Below are 16,487 nucleotides of genomic sequence, written 5' to 3'. Positions count from 1 at the left end.
ATCAGCTCATGAACTCAAAGTCATTTTTGCCGTGTAAATTGTGGCATAATTGGTAATCACACTTAACTCAGGCTTAATTCAGCAAAATTAATCAATCATTTAAAATAGATTTTTTTGTAGGGAGTTGCTTTCTGCCATGCAGAAGAAATGCAGCAGCAGCTGAAACAACTTGTTGGCTGTGTCTTCCCTTGGCTGTCTAGGAAGACAGCCTTCTTATTTTATTAAGCTTTTAGGAGAGGCCGTCTTCCTTTATTTGTGATATAGCACTGTGTGTATAAAAGACATTTGTGTGTCAGAGACTCATAAATTGAGGGAGGATTAGTAAACAGATGTGTAGATATAGTATGTCCCCTTTATTTTGTTTTTTAATATTAATAAATTATATTGGGCAGTGGGGTCTCTTTGTGAAGCCCAAGCTGGAGTGTAGTGGTGTGATCCTAGCTCACTGTTACTGTCTCAAACTCCTGGCTTCAAGTGATGCTCCCACCTCAGCCTCCAGAGTAGCTGGGACTACAGATATGTGCCACCATGCCTGGCCAATTTTTAAATTTTTTATAGAGACAGAGTCTCACTTTCTTGTTTAGGCTGGTCTTCAATTCCTGGCCTCCAGCGATCCTCCCACCCTAGCCTCTCAGAGTCCTGGGATTATATGCGTGAGCTCCCTGGCCTGGCCTTATCCACCTTTATGAACTAACTACCCTTCATAAGGATTTACATATGGAATGTAACCTTTTATTCTTAAAATTATGATACATACTGCTTTTGTACCTCTTTCACTACATCTAGTGGGAAAATATTATGACATAGTATGTAATTTTATTTTATCCAGGTCCTTCTTGGACTTCATCAGCTTGTTTTCCCGGTCATGTAGCTAGTGACCTCATTTAGTCTTTTTCTTTGCCCTGCTTTTTTTCACCATCAATAATGTATTTTAAAATAGCCCTATAGCTAAAATAGTAGTTATCAGTTACATGGAGTGGAGGAATAAATGTGTTCCCTTTCTAAATAAAATTCTACAAATAATGTTACGGGTTATCACAGAACCTGTTTTCATTTATATTCATGTATGTATCATATTTCAATAAAATCACTACTTTATAGGTAAGGATTAACTACTGAATCCTGTGTTGTACTTGTCATTTCAAAATACCAGCCACATACTAGTTGCATTATTGACTACATACACAGATGTAAAAGGGAAAAAAAATTGTTCAAAAGTTGTTTCTACCCTCAGCCATGTTAAAATTCTCTTTTTGGTCATAGGTATCATAGTTTTTAACAGGATTTGTTAGATTCATAGCCAACTTAGTACTTATTCAGAAATAGCATCTCATATCTCATTATAGAACAATAGTTGTTTCTGTTTGCTTCTGTTGTCGACCTACCATGTATATAGTTGTCGATTGCAGTTTTGTTTCAGAGTTTCCTAAAAACTTGTCTTTAGCCAACCTGCATACATTTCTTAATTTCCTTTCCCTGGCTTAGCTATATTATGGCCATTCATATTTGTTTATCATATACAATGGGTGTTGCATAACCAAAAGAACGGTCTGTTCCTGATTGCCTGAGACTTTAAGGTCAGCAATGATTTTCTTAACATTTATCGTGCCTCTCGTAGAAAATATCAAGAAAGCCAAGTGCTGCATTTTGTGGGTTTTCTACACTTCTCCCTAGATTTCTTCCTCTTCTGAGCTAAACACTCTTCTGAGCTTCTGAGACTGTCCTCAGTCACTTCTCACTACTTTGGCTCTTCTCTCGCTTGGATCCTTTTTTCTCTGGCTTTCCTACCTCTTCTAAATTGGCTGTATTTTAAGCACACACTTAAGGTGCTATCTCTTATTCTATACCAAACTCTTACCTGAAGATGGTTGCCAGAAATCAGGGGACAGTCCCTCTGTTGGACTAGGTATAATTTTGGTTCTTTTAAAATAAGTAATTAGGCCAGGTACAGTGGCTCACATCTGTAATCCCGGCCCTTTGGGAGACCAAGCTGGGTAGATCACTTGAGCCTAGGAGTTTGAGACTAGCCTGGGGAACAAGCTAGTCTCAAACTAGCTTGTTTGCATTAGTTCGTTTTTACACTGCTATATAGAACTACCTGAGACTGGGTAATTTATAAAGAAAAAAGGTTTACTTGACTCTCAGTTCCACATGGCTGGGGAGACCTCAGGAAACTTATAATCATGGCAGAATGTGAAGGGGAAGCGAGCACCTTCTTCACAAGGTGGCAGGGGCGAGAGAGAGAGAGAGAGAGAGAGAGAGAGAGAGAGAACAAGTGGGAAGTGCCCCACTTTTAAACCCTCTGATCTCATGAGAACTCACTCACTATCAGAGTATGTAGGAAACCGCACCTATAATCCAATCATCTCCCACTAGGTCCCTCCCTAACATGTGGGGATTACAATTCAAGATGAGATTTGTGTGGGGACACAGTGAAACCATATCAAAGGTGAAACTGTCTCTACAAAAAAATTTTTTTTAAAAATGTATTAGAATACAAAAAATTAGCTGGGTGTGGTAGTGTGCATCCATAGTCCCAGCCACCTAGGAGGCTGAGGTGAGAGGATCACCTGAGCCCAGGAGGTCAAGGCTGCAGTGAGCCATGATCATGCCACTGTACTCCAGCCTGGGTGACAGAGTGAGGCCTTCTCTCAAAAAATATATAAAATAAAATAGAAAAGTAAAAGTAAGTAACTAGGTAAAAGTTTTCAGGAGGCCAGAATATCAGTCAATTAAATATTTATTCTGTTTTTTTTTTATTTTCTGACTAAACAATATAACATGTCATTCAAATATTGCCCAAATTGATTTTAGCCTTCCGCTTCTGATAGCTCTCTTCTTCTCCACCAGTTAAGGTTGGGTACAGAGGGTTTTGCCCTCACTTGGTAAAGCTTTCTGGTTTGTTTTTCAACCTATCCTGGGGCATAATGATTGGCAGTAATGACAGTCAGACATATCTCTGTCATTTCTCCTGAGGCACAACTCATCTCTTAGTTTCCAGAAGTAATAAGACAAACTGGTATAATTTTTGGACAAAGAGTTCTCAGTTTTCTCACAAAAGAGTTCTCACAAAAGCTTTGCAATTATTGCATATAATTGCAGTAATATAAAATTCATCTTTTTGAAAACGATGTACACACTTTTTTTTACTCTTTGAAACAAGAGTGAACATTTACGATGACATGTTTCTATGTTTTTCCTAAAAATATAAAGGGGAAATTTTTTTCATTAAATATATGGAAAACTTTAGGAGGCTTCAGTCAACAAAGAAGATACCCCTTTGACCAGGAGTGTCTCACAAGGCTGATCCTCAAAGAAAAACCCAGATTTTCTTTTAATCAGTAATAAAAATATGGAAAATAACTTACAATCATGCAAGAAAATGTGTTTGTCTCTTGGTACATATATGCAGGCTTATAGAAGGTAATACACTTGCTTTTTTATTTTTTGTTGTAGATTTCACAGGAAATTCCAAAAGAAATTCAAAGAGGTCTTGTACATCCTTCATCCTACCTCCCCCAATGTTAGTATCTTGTGTAAATATAATACAGTATTCAAACCCTGGAGTTGACATTGGTACACCACAGAGCTTACTCATATTTCACTAGTTATACCTGCACTCATTAGTGTGTTTGCATGTATAGTTCTCTGCAGTAGCATGTGCAGCAACCAGTCAAGATGGAGAACTGTTCCATCGCAAAGCTCCCTCTTGCCACCTCTTTTTAGCCACCCCATCCTCTCTGCTCCCTAAACCCTAAATAGTTACACTGCCTCCAGAATGTCACATAACATAGAATGGAATCTACAGTATGTAACCTTTTAAAATTGGCTTTTTCTATTTTATATAATTCCCTTTAGGTCCATTGAAGTTATTGAGCGTATCAATAGTTTGTTCTTTATTGCTACTAAGTAGTATTCCATGGTTTGGATGTACTAACATTTAACCTTTGATGACCATTTGGATTGTTTCCAGGTTTTTGCTGTTGTGGGAAAAGCTGCTGTGAACATTCATGTACAGTTTTGATGTGAACATAACTTTTATTTTATGTGGTTTTGGGGGAACAGGTGGTTTTTGGTTACATGAGTAAGTTCTTTAATGGTGATTTTTGAGATTTTGTGCACCCATCACCCAAGCAGTATACACTGAACCTGATTTATAGTCTTATCCCTCACCCCATTTGTACCCTTTCCGTCTGAGTCCCCAAGGTCTATTGTGTCATTCTTATGCCTTTGCATCCTCATAGCTTTGCTCCCACTTATAAGTAAGAACATGTGATGTTTGCTTTTCCATTCCTGAGTTACCTCACTTAGAGTAATAGTCTCCAGTCCCATCCAAGTTGCTGCAAATGCCATTAACTCATTCCTTTTTATGGCTGAGTAGTATTCCATCATATATATATATGCATGCCACAGTTTATCCACTTGTTGAGTGATGGACATTTGGGTTGGTTCCACATTTTTGCAGTTGTGGATTGTGCTGCTGTAAACATGCGTGTGCAAGTATCTTTTTCATATGATGACTTCTTTTCCTCTGGGTAGATACCCAGTAGGAATTGCTGGATCAAATGGTAGTCCTACTTTTAGTTCTTTAAGGAATCTCCACCAACATCTATTATTTTTTTATTTTTTGATTATGATCATTCTTGCAGGGGTAAGGTGGTATCGCATTGTGGTTTTGATTTGCATTTCCCTGATCATTAGTGTTGGGCATTTTTTCGTATTTTGTTGGCCATTTGTATGTCTTTTGAGAATTGTCTATTCATGTCCTTAACCCACTTTTTGATGGGATTGTTTGTTTTTTTCTTGCTGATTTGTTTGAATTTGTTACAGATTCTTGATATTAGTCCTTTGTCAGATGTATAGATAGTGAAGATTTTCTGCCACTCTGTGGCTTGTCTGTTTACTCTGCTGACTGTTCCTTTTGCCATGCAAAAGCTCTTTAATTAAGTCCCAGCTATTTATCTTTGTTTTTATTACATTTCCTTGTGGGTTCTTAGTTATGAAATCATTGCCTAAGCCAATGTCTAGAAGGGTTTTTCCAATGTTATCTTCTAGAATTTTTATGGTTTCAGGTCTTAGATTTAAGTCCTTAATCCATCTTAAGTTGATTTTTGTATAAGGTGAGAAATAAGGATCCAGTTTCATTTTCCTACATGTGGCTTGCCAAGTGTCCCACCACCATTTGTTGAAAAGGGTGTCCTTTCCCCACTTTATGTTTTTGTTTGCTTTGTCAAAGATAGTTGGCTGTAAGTATTTGGGTTTATTTCTAGGTTCTGTACTCTTGAATATAAGTTTTCATTTCTGTAGGATAAATGCCTAACAGTGCAATTACTAGGTTGTATTCCTGTGGTTTTTGTTTTAAAAGAAACTACCAAACTCTTTTCCGGAGTGGCTGTACTATTTTATGTTCCCACCAGCAATGAGTCAATTTCTCTACATCCTTACCAGCATTCAGTGTGATCTCTATTTTTTAATTTTAGCATTTAGCCATCAGCTGTATGATAGCTGTACAGTGATAACTCATTGTGCTTTTAATTTGCATTTCCATAATGGCTAATAATGTTGAACATTTTTTCATGTGCTTATTTGCTGTCTGTATATCCTTTTCAGTGAAAATGAGTGATCAGGCCTTTTGCCCACTAATTGGATGCTTTGTTTGTTTTTTTACATTTGAGTTTTGAGAGTTCATTGTATATTCTAGACACATGCCCTTTGTCAGATACGTGGTTTGCAGATATTTCTGTCTGTAGTTTGTCTTTTTCTCCTCTTAACAGTGTCTTTGACAGAGAAACAGGGATTTTTTTTTGTTTTTGTTTTGAGACAGAATCTTGCTCGGTCGCCCAGGCTGGAGTGCAGTGAGGAGATCTCGACTCACTGTAACCTCTGCCTCCTGGGTTGAAATGTTCCTTCTGCTTCAGCCTCCCAAGTAGCTGGGACTGCAGGCATGCGCTACCATGCCTGGCTAGTTTTTTTTTTTTTTTGAGACGGAGCCATACTCTTTGCTGGAATGCAGTGGTGTGATCTCAGCTCACTGCAACATCTGCCTCCCAGGTTCAAGCAATTCTCCTGCCCCAGCCTCTGTAGTAGCTGGGATTATATGCGCCTGCCGCCATGCCCAGCTAATTTTTGTGTTTTTAGTAGAGAAAATGTTTCACCGTGTTGGTCAAGCTGGTCTCGAACTCCTGACCTCAAGTGATCTGCCCGCCTTGGCCTTCCAAAGTGCCGGGATTATAGGCATGAGCCATTGCACCCAGCCAAGTTTTTAAATTTGAGAACATCCAATTTATCAGTACTTCCTTTTATGAATCATACTTTTGGTTTCAGGGCTAAGGTCTCTTGGCTTGTCTTAGATTCCAAAGATTTTCTTTTTTTTTTTTTTTCCCCCTGAAAGTTGTATGATTTTGTGTTTTATATTTAAGTCTTCAATCCATTTTGAGGTAATTTTTATATAAGGTGTGACGTTTGGTTTGAGATTCATCTTTTTGCCAATGTCCAGTTGCTCTAGCAGCATTTGTTGAAAAGGCTGTCCTCCCTTCATTGAATTGTTTTTGTATCTTTGTCAAAAATAGTTGGACATACTTGTATGGGTTTACTTTTGTGTTCTCTCTTCTGGTTCATTAATCTTTACCCCTTTAACAACACTGCACTGTTTTGATTCCATACCGATGTAGTAAATCTTAACATTGGGAAGAGTGTCTATTTTATTTTATTTTTTCAAAATTATTTTAGCTTTTCTAGTTTGTTTTGGCTTTCCATGTAAATTTTTAAATAAGCCTGTCTGTATCTATAAAACACCTTTTGATAGGAATTGCATTAAACCTAAAAATCAGTTTGGGGCAAATTGATGTCCCAGTTAATGGATATGGTAAGTCTTTCTAATTTATTTAGGTCTGATTTCTTTCATCAGCATTTTATAATTTTCAGCATACAGATCCTGCACATTATAAATGTATAGTGAAGTTTTTTGTTTGTTTTTTTTTTTTGACTCTCTTGCAAATGGTACTGTTTTTAGTTTTGGTTTCCACATACCATATCTGTTGTTAGATATGAAAATGCAGTTGATTGTTTTTTGTGTGTGTGTGTTGATCTTGTAACCTGCAAACTCACCTTGCTGAACTTATTCTAGGATTATATTCATTTTCTTTCTCAGACCTGATGATGTGAATTACATGGATTGATTTTCAAATATTTAACCGTCCTTGCATACATACAATGAATCCCACTTGATACTGGTGTATAAATAATTATTTGTATACATTGCTGAATTCAATTTGCTAATTTGTTGAGGCAGTTTTCTTTTTTTGTGCTGTCTTTATGCGGTGTTGCTGTAAGGTTAATACTGATTTCATAAAATCGTTTGGGAATATTGATTTAAAAAATCATTTGTTCCTTTTCTGTTTTCTTGAAGGATTTGTGTAAAATTGGTGTTAATTGTTATTTAAATATTTGGTAGAATTGTCTGTTGAAATTGTCTGGGCCTGGAGAGCTCTTTTGTAGGAACTTTTAAATTACAACTTCATTCAGCAGAACATTGGAGAAAAGGTATTTTTTAAATTAACACCAAAAATAAATTATAACTTCAGTTTCTGTAGTGATTAATAGGACTGTTTAAGTAATTAAGTTTGGGTAGTTGGTAGTTTTTGAGGAATTGGTCAGTTTCTCCAAAGTTGTTTATGAACATTATGAACAATATTATAACATCATTTATAGTATTTCTTCTCGTTTTAATAGTTGCAGGATCTGTAATGATATCCTCTATTTTGGACTACTTTTGGTGATTTCTGCCCTTTCACTTTATCTTTGTCTGTCTTCCTAAAGGTTTATCAGCGTGTTTTTTTTTTCTTTTCAAGAAACCAGCTTTTTGGTTTTTTAATTTTATTACTATTTTTTTGAGACAGGGTTTCACTCTGTCGCCCAGACTGGAGTGCAGTGGTACAATCCTGGCTCACTGCAGCCTTAACCTCCCAAGCTCAAGCACTTCTCCCACTTTGGCCTACCAAGTAGCTGGGACTACAGATGTGTGTCACCACGCCTGGCTAATTTTTTGTAGAGATGGGGTCTTGCCATGTTGCCCAGGCTGGTCTCGAATTCCTGGGCTCAAGCAATCTGCCTGCCCCGACCTCCCAAAGTGTTAGGATTACAGGCGTGAGCCATGGCACCCAGCCAAAACCGGCTTTTTGTTTCATACAGTTTTGTCTATTGCTTTTCTGTTTTTAATTTCGTTGATTTCTTCTCTTATATATTATTTCCTTCCTTCTGCTTGTTTTAGGTTTATTTTGCTCTTTTTCTAGGTTCTTGAAGCAAGAACTTATTTAAATTAAATTAAAACAAGATTATTAATTTCAGACCTTTCCTTTTTATTAATGTGGGCATTTAGTGCTGTAAATTTCCCAACAGACACTGCTTTAGCTGCATCCCATAAAATTTGACATGTTATATTTTCATTTCCATTTATATATGTCTTTATTTGAGACTTTTTTTTTTGGCCCATGGGTTCCTTACATGTATGTTGTTTAATTTCTAAGTAGGGATTTTCCTTTCTGTTATGATTTCTAATTTTACTCCATTACAGTCAGATAATGTATTATGTAGGATTTCAGTTCTTTCAAATTTGTTGGGGTTTTTGCTATTGTTCGGGTTTTTTGATCCAGAATATGGCTTACTTCAGTAAATATTTCATGGGTACTTGAAAAGTACTTGTATTCTCCTTATTACAACACTGTATTCTCCTTTCTTTCTGAGGTAGAGTGTTCTATAAAAGTCAGTTACACCTTGTGTGTTGGTGTTGTTCAGTTCTTTTATACCTTTACTGATTTTCATCTAATATTTCTATCAGTTGCTGAGAGTGGGGTATTGAAATCCCCAGCTTATGTATATGGATTTGTCTGTTTTTCCTTTCAGCGCTATCAGTTTTGGTTTTACATATTTTAAAACTCTGTTGTTTAATGCATGCACATCTAAGATCACTATATTTTCTTGGTAGATTGATAATTTTATGATAATGTAACATCCCTCTTTGTCTGTGATAATTATTTTGCTTTGAAGTTTACTTCATCTGGTATGAAGTTTAACCACTCCTGATTTTTCGGCTTTTTAGAGGCAAGGTCTCACTCTTTTGCCTAGGCTGGAGTACATTGTCACGATCATAGCTCATTGTAACCTCCCAGCTCCTGGGCTCAAGTAATCCTCCTGTCTCAGGCTCTTGAGTAGCTAGAACTATAGGCATGTGCCACCACACTCACCTAATTTTTATTTTTTGTACACAGAGTTTCACTGTGTTGCCCAGGCTGGTTGCAAACTGCTGACCTCAAGCGATCTTCCTGCCTTGGCCTCCTTAAGTGCTGGGATCATATAGGAATGAGCCACCATGCCTAGCCCTGCTTTTTTAAATTTATTTTTTCCCATCCTTTTATTTTTTATTTTATTATGTTTGAAGTGAGTTTCTTGTAGACAGCATGTTATTGGATCCAATCCATGAATCTCTGCCTTTTAACTAGTATATTTACACTTAAAGTAATTATTGATACATTAGAGCTTAAGGGCCCAAAGATCTTTTTTTTTTTTTTTGACTTAAGATTCTTCTTACAATCTTACTCATTTGGCAATAACCATAAAATACAAGTCAAATAGATTTCCTGAGAAGTGAGTACATTACCATTTTACCACCATCTAAAGAAAACACTTAACCATTATTCCAGTAATCTCTGGATTGCTCTAGACACCAGCCTGGCAAACTAATACCATTGGTTTCAGAGGTAGCCAATAGCCAATATTAGAGTATCTATTGATTATTATAGCTATAGGTATAGCCAGCTTCTGATGGATGATCTGGATCCTTAAAGAAGCTGGAAACCTCATCACAATCAAGCAATAACCTAAGAGCTGGATTGACATTGGCCAGATTATTTCACAGAGCTCTTCTTTCTGACAGAAATGAAGATCTGCCCATTGGGGTATTTCCTTTCCAATTTACATATGTTTGTCTCTAAAGGAAATTGATTAGATTTTAGGTTCAGCCATTTATTCATAATACTTGAACCTTGCTAAACTAACTCCCAACTTCCATTTTACCAAATAAGTACCCCCTATAAAACCGTAACTTGTTTTAAAAACAATTAGACATCAGTCAGTACCACATCCTGTTGTGTTTGTTCCTGTAAGGTTCTTTGCATCTCCCAGTCTGTGCCAAGATCCTGAATTAAGCTCAGACTTATCATAGTCAACATTAGAATAAACTGACAGTTGATTCAGATATTGTAAACAGAGGACAGTTAATTTGAATACTACCTCCCAAGGGAAACCCTTTGAAAGATAATATTCATTTAATTAAGTTTAGGTGTTTTGGGGGGTATCTTTACATAATAATCACACCTCATATACTGTGTTTTAAAATTATTCCAGACAGTTGCAATTCAGTGTCCAAATGTAAAATATATGATTTATGGCTTTGATGAAGATGTGGTTTGTGGATTCCAAATCATAGTCATCACTGTGTTCCTTTGGCTGTCTGTGGCATGAGCTTCTTGAAGCAATCTCAAATGTTTATTTTCATGTTAATACACCTAGACTTATGGATTGGAGGATAGAGACCTTTTCTTTTTTTTTTTTTTTTTGAGACAGAGTCTCGCTCTGTCACCCGGGCTGGAGTGCAGTGGCCGGATCTCAGCTCACTGCAAGCGCCGCCTCCCGGGTTCACGCCATTCTCCTGGCTTAGCCTCCCGAGTAGCTGGGACCACAGGCGCCCGCCAGCTCGCCCGGCTAGTTTTTTGTATTTTTTAGTAGAGACGGGGTTTCACTGTGTTAGCCAGGATGGTCTCGATCTCCTGACCTCGTGATCCACCCGTCTCGGCCTCCCAAAGTGCTGGGATTACAGGCTTGAGCCACCGCGCCCGGCCGAGACCTTTTTTTTTTCATCTTTGTATCCCCAGTACCTGGCATCCTGAAGACGTATAGTAAACTTATTGAATGAATTGGGGTAGTGTATGGGAGAGCCTGAGCTTTGGCCCTGTGTAAGTCGGAGTCCTGTTTTGATAGATTGAGGATTCTTGGTCTGTGATAATAGATAGAATTTTAATGAATAGAAGTTATTTTTGGATGGCATTGCTTAAAGGTTTTTTTGGTGGCTAAAGCTTAGAAAATATTTTTTTACAAACACATATAGTGACTTGTCATGGATTTGACCTATTCATTTCATCTTGTTTAATTCCTGTAACCATTCTGAAGGGAATTCCATAGGAAAGGAAATAGGAAAAATCCAGTATGAAATGTTCCTGTCACTGGTTTTTCACATGTATTCAAACTAACCAGATACACAAAAATAATTTAATGGCAGTGGTTAAATGTGTAGTCATAGTATGATTAGCTCTGAAATAAAATGATGATGTTATGTTTGAAATTTTCAACCTGTGCCTTATTAGTAAAAGAGGCTTAAGTTCAACAATAGATTTCCACCTGAGAAAATAGATGTGAATAAAGAACTTCTTCAGATTTTTGTTTTCAATATGAGCTCTGACAAAGCTATTTGGGAAAGGAAGACAGTACTGGGACCTAAAGTTTCTATTAAAATACAATATTATTGCCATTAAATTATATCATTACTTTTTATTTTATATGAGCTTGATAATCTCCTTAGTAAAAAACTCAGATTTTCTACCCATTTCTTTAAAGGTATTTGACCAAACATTATTTTCTGGAAATAAATGTTTAGATGAGCTCTATGTTTCTTTCTGAGAATAGTTTAAGGAAATAAAGCTTACTGCTACTCTAAGAAAAAGCCCTATTTGAAGTCCAACATGTGGCATTAACTTATTTACTCTTATCAATTGGGTTTCCCTGTCATTGATTTGATTTTTTTTCTTTTATGATTTGATGTGTTATAGTCCAGTTTTGAATGATGGATTTTATGTCCAGAAATATCCTCTGGAATACATATTTCTGTGTTTAATTCTGTAGTGTCTGTCATCAGGAGGAATAGGCAAGAAGTTTAGATTCAGAGGGGTGCCACGTTGGTAATTTGGCTCACATTGCATGGGGAGAATAATCTCTCTCCTAAAATGAAGCACGAGGATAAGTAATAACTTTTTATGCATGATAAGCATCAAAAATATGAACCTGCTGGTCTTTGCTTTTCATTTTTCTTTACCTCTGTCTTTCAGTGTGAACCTCCTGCAGTGTGCACACGATGTGATCAATAACTCAATAACTTTTTTCATGCAGTAATTATCTCCATGTGATATTATCTGAACACTGTTTTTCTTTATTACTCAAAAGATGCAGGAGATATTTATATAACCAGCTGATCCCATTTTGGATAAAGGTGCTTTGTGACAGCAGGGGAAATAGTTTATTTTAAGTAGCCTTTTAAAATAAATGCTCTATGAAAAGCTTTTGCAGTTAACTTTTATTTAGCATGAGAAGGTGATTACCAAAAAGATTTAGTTCTAAAACTTGTACTTTGTAGATTTTACAGTGTGATAGTCTTGCTTTTCTAACCTTTTTTTTTTTTTTTTTTTTTTTCTATTGAGATGGAGTTGCCCAGGCCGGAGTGCAATGGTGCAATCTCAGCTCATCGCAACCTCTGCAAGTAGCTGGGATTACAGGCATGCGCCACCATACCCAGCTAATTTTGTATTTTTAGTAGAGACAGGGTTTCTCCGTGTTGGTCAGGCTGGTCTCGAACTCCTGACCTCAGGTGATCCACCTGCCTCAGCCTCCCAAAGTGCTGGGATTACACACATGAGCCACTGTGCCCAGCCTTTCTTTCTAACTTCTAATAAACACAGTTTAAGTTAAAATATTGAACTATTTAACATAACCATAACTTTTTTCTGATTCCTGTTAATAAGGATATATTTACCAAGATATGAGCTAAACACATACAAGTTTTGCCATCTCTGAACATCTCACAGAGATTCTCATTCTAGGTAGAGATCCTGCAAGAATCCCGGATGATGATCCCAGATTGCCAGCGCAGGTTGGAAGCCGCATATTTGGATCTTCAACAGATATTAGTAAGTAAAGACCTGTGTCATATGTTAAAAAAAATTTTTTTCAATCCAATACATGGAAAGCCAAAAGTTTAAATATTTAACACTGAGAACTAGTCGGCAGTATTTCTTATTCACTTGCCCTTTATACCACTATATTTTAAAATAATTAATGGAGTTTAAATTGTGTTTTGAATTATGCCTCCAGTAAAAGTACTGTTTTCTAGCATGTTTGTTCAATTCATTAAAATTTAGCTAAATTTATTTAAGTTATGATGGTACCAGTATTGTCCAGCAAGGTCTTGATTATTTGGTTTTCATACATAAAGATCTTTTGAGACATTGAGGATGAGTTGATTGATTAAAATTTTAAAAGATCTAATACTTCAAAAGAATTTGGGCTCTTAATAAAAGGATCTGGAATTCTTTCACATTCAAACCTAAATCAGTTTGAGAGAGGGGGAAAAAACTGGTAATCTAGGTAGTCCCCTCATAATAACTTGGAGCTGAATAACACTTATACTTGCTGGTATAAATGCCTTGTGATACAGAAGGTAAATAAAGCAGGAAATAATAACTGTTAAAATACTAACTGAGATGGGAAGCATCATTTGTATTTCTTAACAGTTTAAATGCTTTTTTCTCTCATGAATCTAGTAGCTGAGAAAGTAATAGAAATTGCTTGAAAAAAATAATGTCGGCTGCCGGGCGCGGTGGCTCACGCCTGTAATCCCAGCCCTTTGGGAGGCTGAGGCGGGCGGATCATGAGGTCAGGAGTTGAAGACCAGCCTGACCAACATGGTGAAACCCCGTCTCTACTAAAATAAATACGAAAATAATAATAATAATGTCTTTGGATGATATATTTGTGTGTGAGGATGTATTCAACAATATCTCTGCCCCCGAAGAGCTTATATTTACTAACAGAGAACAAACATGTGTTTAAGGTGTAACATGGAGGTTTAAGAAATTCTTACCTATAGTTTGAGCTAAGCAAATTCTCAGTCCTTTTGCTTTCAGTTTGCATATTAAATACACACATACTTTATTTCCTCTACTCTGTTTGTATATCTCCATCTTTTATTGACCTGACATAAATTGCTAACCATAGATTCATGTAAAAATCAAACAAAATTTCCTGTGTAGAGTAATTTAGATGATATTATTTCATTTTTCTGTTATCATTACAATATATTAGTAAAAGTTGCCTATATATCAGTATTATGGAAAAACTCAATCTTTAAATATCAGAAAATGAAAGATGTATTTTGTTTGCTTTAGTGTAGGGTATGTAATACCCATTAGCAAGCAAGCAATTCATTTGTTGAATTCAGAGATTATATTTAACTCTGTTGTGACATAGAAAGCCTTCTTTGTCATTGGGAATAGTTGGTGGATTATTTTGGCCTGAATGCTGTCATGTATGGAATATGTTAGTAAATCTTGCTTTTTACTTTTCTCTTTCGTATGATGATGATGGGTCAACAAAATGAGAATAAACTTTTCTGAGGTTTTTATTTAATTTACTTAATGCTGGTAGCTTTAGAAGGCTGTGTTATTCACTTATTATATGAGAATATATACAGCGAAGCAAAAGCACCAGTTTTTTCTTCCTTTCCTTGTAAAGAAGGAGCAGAATGTGGGAAACCTGTGGAATTACAGTATATTTAGATGAGGCTTGGGATTTTTTACTTTTAATTTTTTAGTTATTTACATTAATGGTTTGTAATATTTGAGTAAATAACAAAGTACTGAAACTTGAAAAGGATAAACTTAATTTTTATTGTATTTCATTTTAGGAATGTGAAAAAGACTTGGAAGAAACTGAGGAATATAAAGAAGCACGTTTAGTACTGGATTCAGTGAAGTTAGAAGCCTGAAACTTTTCTTTTATGGGGTGGTTTTTGCATTGAATCCTGGGGTCCATTTTACAATCCATTATTTTTGACCACTGCTGTGTGTTCAAGTAGTGTGAGAATGTGATTGCCTTTATCTGGTTACGTATGTATTTCTTTGTCTAATTTAATATGTCAAATAAATGAATACATCTAATAAAATTGTTTATTTTGTACTTTACAAAATTTTTAAATTAACCTTTTATCATTAAACCACATAGACTTTATGACAGAGAACTATAATCTGTTAGGTTCTATTTAAACTCTATGTATTTTGCTTCGTAAGCATAGATTGAGTTTTAAAAAATAGGATACCAGTTTTTCAAATAACAATCCAAATTTTAGTTATAGTGGTACATACCTGTATTCCCAACTACTGGGGAGGCTAAAGTGGGAGGATTGCTTGAGCCCAGTAGTACGAGGGTGCAGTGAGGTATGATTACGCCACTGTACTCCAGCCTAGGGAACATAGCAGGACCCTATGTCTAAAAGATTGAATTATAAGCAGTTTATTTGGAATCGAATACAACTGATACAAAAGGAAGAACCCTTTTTGGGGAAGGTCTCACATAAGGCCTTCACAGTGAAAGTCTAACATTTCCATTACTATCAATGAATGAGAAACATTTAAATCTTTTTCCAGGACAGATTCACACAGAAAACACCCAACCATTTAGATCTTCAAATAAGATTCTTATGAACAATGAAGAGTTGAATGGTATTTTTAAACAATAATGGCTATTGCCAGTGAAGTGGTGCTAGCAAATATTTAAAGGCTCTTCAGAATAGGAGGGGAGCCTCTGATTGGTAGCTTTTGCTGATTTCTGTGGTATAAATACTCCGACTGTGACCAATTTCATACTACTAATATGACATCACTGAACACAGAGTTATGAATATTTGGGCCAGCTCCACCACAATTTGGCTGTAGCCCAGTCTTGATTATCTAGATTAACTCGGGGGGGAAAAGTATCATTTTGTCAGAAAACATTTTTCTGGTACAGTTGTGACCCTATTAGCCAATCATGTGAGTTTATTTTCCAAAAATACAAGACAACTCATTTAGATTTTTTATATTTCCAGAAAATGTGTGTGAGCCTTATATCACCAGCCTAATGGGCATTGATATAAGGAACCAAATATCTATGTATAGCATTTAAATTTGAAAAGTCAAAATTGGAAAAAAACAACACTTGAATTTTTGCTGCATTAAATACTTACAGTGTTAGTATGGTTGGTATGATTTTGGAAGTTGCAGATAATTGCTAGAAATCATAACATATTTATTGAATACATCCAAAGATCAGAAAAGAGAAAAATAATTGTTTTTCCTAAATTATTCCTAAAGGTTCTGTTGTTATAAAGCACAGATTATATCACTTATAAACTTTTGCCAGGTGCGGTGGCTCATGCCTGTAATCCCAGCACTTTGGGAGGCCAAGGCAAGTGGATCACCTGAGGTCAGGAGTTCAAGACCAGTCTGACCAACATGGTGAAACCCCATCTCTACTAAAAAGTACAAAAATTTGCTGGGCATGATGGCAGGCACCTGTAATCCCAGCTACTTGGGGGACTGAGGCAGGAGAATTGCTTGAACCCAGGAGGC

At 36.2% G+C, this 16,487-nt stretch overlaps 1 protein-coding gene across 7 annotated transcripts in view; it reads left to right on the top strand.

Moving 5' to 3' along the window:
- TBCA (tubulin folding cofactor A) overlaps window positions 1-15,043 on the top strand; it is a 90,734-nt gene extending 75,691 nt beyond the window's left edge. For 5 of the 7 annotated variants that reach the window (XM_045393909.2, XM_073995144.1, XM_065546394.1 and 2 more), the window contains 2 exons: window positions 12,924-13,010; window positions 14,786-15,043. In XM_045393909.2, coding sequence (XP_045249844.1) covers window positions 12,924-13,010; window positions 14,786-14,866 — 168 coding nt within the window. In that variant the 3' untranslated portion in view covers window positions 14,867-15,043. Of the gene's footprint in view, window positions 1-3,456; window positions 13,011-14,785 lie in introns of those variants that run through there. The other 2 variants (XR_012414557.1, XM_073995142.1) reach the window with 2 other exon arrangements.
- The last annotated feature ends 1,444 nt before the right edge of the window (window positions 15,044-16,487 follow it).

This window comes from Macaca fascicularis, chromosome 6 (genome assembly GCF_037993035.2).
Source record: "Macaca fascicularis isolate 582-1 chromosome 6, T2T-MFA8v1.1".
Lineage (NCBI taxonomy): Eukaryota > Metazoa > Chordata > Mammalia > Primates > Cercopithecidae > Macaca > Macaca fascicularis.
Note: the sequence above shows the minus strand (reverse complement) of the source record. Positions and strands in the feature narration are given on the sequence as shown.